The sequence below is a fragment of the Macrotis lagotis genome, chromosome 7 (assembly GCF_037893015.1).
Source record: "Macrotis lagotis isolate mMagLag1 chromosome 7, bilby.v1.9.chrom.fasta, whole genome shotgun sequence".
Lineage (NCBI taxonomy): Eukaryota > Metazoa > Chordata > Mammalia > Peramelemorphia > Peramelidae > Macrotis > Macrotis lagotis.
The window spans coordinates 138,912,089-138,918,088 of record NC_133664.1 but is presented as its reverse complement, the minus strand read 5'-3'; the positions used below and the strand labels follow the sequence as shown (position 1 = coordinate 138,918,088).

The following is a 6,000-nucleotide window of genomic DNA, read 5'->3' as shown; positions in this document are numbered from 1 at the left end:
ACTCTCTAACACCCCGATCCTTTGCTTTAGTTTAGGAGATGCAACTAAAATTTTCCACCCATTCTTCACCACCTCTCCCCAGCGAAGCTATTAAACAACGCCTTTTCCTGGGGGAGGAGAGATACGGGGTTGGGGGCTGAAGGTCGGGGGGGAGCTTACATCTTGACCCCGGGAAATAGTCAAGGTCACACTTAGAGCCTTCTGCCCGGCCGCAGGCCTTCACGCTTGGGAATCCCTACACTCAATTGTTCCACTTCACACCCTCCTGCTGGTGTGATGCACCAGGAAAATATTCTTGTTTTTCAAGCAGGCTCTCTTGGATTGCGCCGGTGGCTGCACGGCTGGGAAAATGTTGCCCCGGGTTTAAAGTATCTGCCTCGGTAGAACGTGGGTAAGGCAGCTCGCTGGCTCCTTCTCTCCCCCCTCCCCTCCTCGGGCCCTCCCCGCTGCTCCCAGGCTTTGGGGATGTGCCTAGACCCAGCACTGCTGTCATCCTGGCCAAAAGCAAGCAGAACAAACCCCTGGCCTGCAGCCAGCTCTCTCACTCACAGCTACCTCCCCTCCCAAGTCTACCCCACCCCCCCACCCCCACCGAGATTTTTTTTTCTTTTTTTTCCCTTCCCACAATACAGGATCTTCCTTCCTCAGCTCCCTTAAATTATAACCCAGGGAAAGCTCCACCAGAACCTTCGTCAAATCCAAGGCAGAATGTCTAGTGGCAAATACATAGACTCCGAGGTAGGATTTGCTTCACCTCCGGGGAGTTTCTTCTAGCCCCACCCCGGGCAGAAGGTGCTCTCCTGCCCTATCTCCCTCCCTCGGAGCGCCCCTTTGGGCTCTCTCCACCAGCTCCCAGGAGCTCTCCAGCCTCTTTTCTTTTACCCTTTCCCCCTCTTGACCTCTGAGGGCTCTTGTCACTTAGCCACTGCTAAGGAGCAGGCGCCTGTTGGGGAGGAATGGAGTAATAGCCAAAACTGAATGTTTGCTAGGCTCGTTGTTTGCGGGGAGAGGGTCGTTTTCTTAGGGAGATCCTAAGTGACTTGGGGGAGGGGAGAGACATGAAGTGGGTAGCTTTGGGGGTTCCCCAACTTTGAGTCTGCGGGAACAGAGATCCACCTCCTTGGAGGCTTCCCCCCCTTCTTACCCCCTCCCTCCCCCCCCTTTATTCTGCAACCAGCGAACCAGCTGCCCCGCTGATGGCTCTGGGCGGGAGGCTTGAGTGGCTGGAGATGCTGGGAACGTGGTGGGCAGGGAGGGGCAGCGGTGGCTGGAACTCCCTTAGCCCACAGCCCTGGGCAAGCGAGCTGCGACCCAAGTCTGGGCGTCTGGAAAAGCTTAAGTGGGGCGTCGGCGCACGCTATGCTTGCTCTTCCCCAAGTCCTTGATCCCTCTCAAAAACTCCTTAGGAATGGAGTTTCCAAGGGGGAGACGCTCCCCAGGTCACCCTCCCCAGCTAATCACGCCGGACCCCCCACCTGTCTTTATGCAGAACAAGCACGACCACAAAATTATCCTCAAAGTCAGTGGCTGCAGCGCCTCTAAGAGCAAGCAGAAGGGGACAGGCGAGACGCTGTGGTTAAATGGGGGAGAGGCGATTGAAATTTAGGGGAGACGGGTGAGGGGTGGGGAGGAAGAGCCTGAGGCGGACCCCGTTCTCGAGATTCGGGGACTCCCAAAAGGCCAGGGTGAGAGGAACGTTTAGGACTACCCCAGGAAGGACAGAGCCGAGGTGGCATCCCAGAGGCGGGCACGCATCGGCTGTGTTTGCTGGGGATCTGGAAAGAAGAGTCCTAAGTAACTCGACTCTCCCGGGGAAAGCCAAGTTCAGGGTGGGAATCTACAGGTGTGATAGACTGGGAAGGAGGGGGAGGCGACAGAAGCAGGTAAGGGAATTCAGGAAAGGTGAGGAACCCTCACATGGGGGGAGAGAGAGAGAGAGAGAGAGAGAGAGAGAGAGAGAGAGAGAGAGAGAGAGAGAGAGAGAGAGAGAGCTGAACCCAAGGTTCCAAGGTTGCCGAAGTTCTTGGAACCAGACCCAGGGCGCTGAATTCTGTGAAGGCGGGGGAGGAAAATGGGGGTGTTGGGGGGATCCCTTGGAGAGATTAGGGAACTGGCTGCTGGGCTGTGTTTGCAGATGACCCCTGGCGGCGGGAGTAGGAGTCGGACTTCTCTGCCTGGTACCGAGGGGTGTGGTGTCCTCTTTTCTATCCTTTTAAAAAGCCAGTCTCCCTGTGAAGTTTACTTTGCTCTGAGCAAGTCGCAGCCCTTGCTGCAGCTGCTGCTGCCGCCTGGGAAAATAAAAATAACAATAATAACGGCAACAATCCTCTCTTCTTTAGGTCTGAGGTCTTTCCCAATTTCAAGTTGACTTTTGTCCTCCTGTTGTTTTTTTTATTTCCTTCCCACCCCCCTCCCTGTCCCTACCATCAACCCCTCCCCAGGGGCTTCTCTACTCGGCGCCGGTTCGGGAACAGGGCAACATCTACAAACCCAACAATAAAACCATGGCCGACGAAATGAACGAGAAGCAAATGTACGATGCGCACACCAAGGAGATCGACCTGGTCAACCGAGACCCCAAGCATCTCAATGACGACGTGGTCAAGGTAAGGACTGGGCTGGACCGGGGGGAAGACAAGGATCAACTCTTTGGCATAAAAGGGGAGGGAGGGAGGGAGGAAAGGTGACCTGAAGAGGAGAGGACCTGGCTCTGGGCTTGCTGGCAGCTCTCTCTCAGCATCGCACTGACAGATGAGGGCACTAGCCAAGGCATCATATTCCCACCTCCTCACTCGGTTTAGGCTACGATAGGAGAAATATGCTCAAGGAAAAAGCAAAAAAAAATGATCTTTACCCCCCTCTACTAGGGAAATGACGTTTCTCTGCCAGGTGATTTCAGCCTAACCCTAACTCCTGTTACTTCCATTTAAGTCTCCTTTTTCCCAGAGTTACTAACTACCCAGAATCTGATAGGCAGCCTGCTTTTAGCTAAGGCAAGTCTTGCTGCGTGGACCTACTCTGATGCCTTTAAAAGCTCTGCTGAATGATCTGAACTTGAGCATGGGGTTCTCTTAGAGCACTTTTGTAAGACATTTATTTACCTATTGACAGGATCTTGAATTTAAATATATCTTAAAATGTTTCTCTTGAAAATATCAGAGTCAATGAAAGTGCTTTGGACCAACAAGAGGGAGTATTCAAGTGAAATGCCAAGTTCTGAATGAGTTTCTAATTAAACAGAATGTGCAAAAACCTTGTGTGCAAAAAAATCTAAACAGCCTTGAGTCTTAGTCAATTGCCAGCTAGTTTGCTGCTTATCACAACTTTCATTTATGATTTCTTAGGTCAATCTGCCCCAGGATCACATGGGTCAAAATGAATCCTGCATGTGGCTTGTAGAATATTAGTTTAAAGCCAATGAGCTGTCAAAACTTTTTTTGATGGTGAGCATTTTTATTACTATTTTTGCAAACTAACAACTTTAGCAAATCTGGTCAGAAGAATGTATTACTGGGACCCATATGGACTGAGAAATCATGGCTATTACCCATCTTTAGCAAAGGGCTTACTTTTCTGGGACTCAGAAGACCAAGGAGGACTCTTGGCTCGAGATATTAGAATCTAAGGATACTGTCCTATGACTGTAAACCTGATTAAAATGAAACCATTTCAAGCAATCCAGGGCTTGTTACACAAAGACAGGAGATGAAAGGTGTGAGATTTCAGTAACTCTTCATATTTATGAATAGCATATTTTAAAAGTGGAACATTTTATTCTGTACATGTGAGGAAAATGAGCATATTGGGACTTAACTCCCTTGGCATGTCTGCAATAGGGAAATAGTCATTGGAAGCTTTTAAAGATTTTCCTGGGAGGCCAGAATATGGAATATTTTTTTTAAAAGCAAATCACAATAATCTGAAAATTAGAACTTCTAAATTCTGAATATATTAAGAGAAGGTAAACCCATTTATCACAAATCATTCTGAAGAGGAGGATAAAGTGCGTTCCTCCCTTATTTGGCTTTTGATAAGAAAGTTAGTTGCTAGGTAGAGTACTGGCAGAAAATAATTCAGAAAGGAGGTACTTCACTGGTTATTTTTTCTGTTCATTTGCACTGTTAGTAGAAGTCCCTGGAGCAACCAAACTTTCTGAGGATGAGTCAGAGCTCCCAGGCTGTATGGAATTTGGGTCTCCACACACAGCATGACTAAATAGAGAAAGAAAGATCCCACTGGGAAAAGAGACTTAACATAGATGGAAAAAAAACATAACGGTCTTTGGAGGAAATTGAAGTTTACAAAACAGAACTCCAAAGGGCAATTATTATGGATCCTCAGACCAAATAAATTAAAAACAAGTGTTAAATGTGTGGCCCTACCAGCCTCAAGTCCTAAGTCCTACCTTCTTGCTGGTATAACTGAGCAAAACAAAGTAAACAAATAATCTACTATCATATTCCTTTGTCAGATCCTCCTACGACTTCAGGGAGGTAAATAGAAACTAAAGTGTGTGCATATAGAAATTTAAATACTTCCAAAGCAACTCCTCATAGTTGGTCCAGAATCTGCCTTTTTTTTAAGTGTCAAAGATAGACGAAATTTTAAGATCACTTAATTGCTTACAGCACAAATTCCTTCTTCGGTACCTCTGACAAGTAGTCAAGCCTCCCAATGATAGGGTCTTAGAGCTAAGAAAGAGTGATTCTTTTAAAAATTGGGGGGGGGAGTGGCTAGGTGGCTAGGTGGTGTAGTGGATAAAGCACCCGCCTTGGAGTCAGGAGTACCTGGGTTCAAATCCAGTCTCAGACACTTAATAATTACCTAGCTGTGTGGCCTTGGGCAAGCCACTTAACCCCACTTGCCTCGCAAAAAAAAAAAAACAACCTAAAAAAAAATTGGGGGGGGGGACAAGAATTTAAACTTGATCATGGAAGGCTAGAATTATCTCTTTACTGTTACCTTAACACTAGAAATTGAGTTTCTCTTGCATCTCATCTCTTAGCCTTATAACAACTGAGAAATCCATGTAATCGTTCAACCTCATTTTAAAAACGGAAATAGGTGGAATGGAAACATATCAAATAATGAAAATAGATTGAAACAGGTCTAATAAGTCTATTGTGAAAGGTAAATGACTTAACAGAGAAGAGAGAAGCAGTCCTACATCCAGAAGATTCTCATATCACATTTAAAAGATAACTCTGGCTGATGAGAAACAGAGGAAACAGTTTTGATTTAAATGAGAAAAGTTACACAGTTACTAAATTTGTACCAAGTATTCCTTCACAGTCAAAGCTAAGATATATAGAAAACACAAGAAAAATCAGAAGCCCTTGTGTCAAATATTTTTTAAAAGAAATTAATTTTCTAATCTGTTTCTAAGTTCGCAGTCCAAGGTCCCAGTTACATATATATATATATATATATATATATATATGTATATATATATATATATACACATAATAAACACTCAATATCATACAACCTGAGTTCTTGGCTTCTTTTAATAACTGAGAAATTATGTTTGTTCATCAGATATTATAATCATGAAATTTCAGATGAGATTATCCAAAAAAGTAAAGGAAAATCAAATTGCTATGTCAAGTTTCTGCTAATTAAAGGAATGTAAAAACAACATGAAATTTTGGCAGGTGACACTTTTCTAGCCTTCACATGACTAGTTCAAATATTTTATATGCTCTCAAATATGGAAAATATCTGTGATATTGTGGACACCAGAGACCTCCTTCTATTTGACCACCCAAACTGACCTCAGATTTTTTTATATGTACTAGAAAATGAAATGGATATGTGATTTCATGGTAGTGGGGAGTCTTTATCTTCTTTATCTTCTAAGCAACAGCCCTTATCTGGAATTCTGCAGTAAATCCTAGGGAGTTGCTTGAAGCACATGGTGATTAATCAATATACCCAGAAACATACAGTTAATAAGAGTTTAACCCCAGGTCTTCCTGCCTCCAAATACAGCTCTCTCTG

The 6,000-nt window shown here is 45.2% G+C and overlaps 1 protein-coding gene across 2 annotated transcripts in view; it reads left to right on the top strand.

Annotated features, from left to right (window-relative positions):
- The first annotated feature begins 299 nt into the window (after nt 1-299).
- Nucleotides 300-6,000, top strand: part of CAV1 (caveolin 1) — a 44,163-nt gene continuing 38,462 nt past the window's right edge. Inside the window, exons 1-2 of one of the 2 annotated variants that reach the window (XM_074193856.1) lie at nt 300-391; nt 2,442-2,606. In XM_074193856.1, coding sequence (XP_074049957.1) covers nt 2,505-2,606 — 102 coding nt within the window. In that variant the 5' untranslated portion in view covers nt 300-391; nt 2,442-2,504. Of the gene's footprint in view, nt 392-632; nt 739-2,441; nt 2,607-6,000 lie in introns of those variants that run through there. The other variant, XM_074193855.1, reaches the window with a different exon arrangement.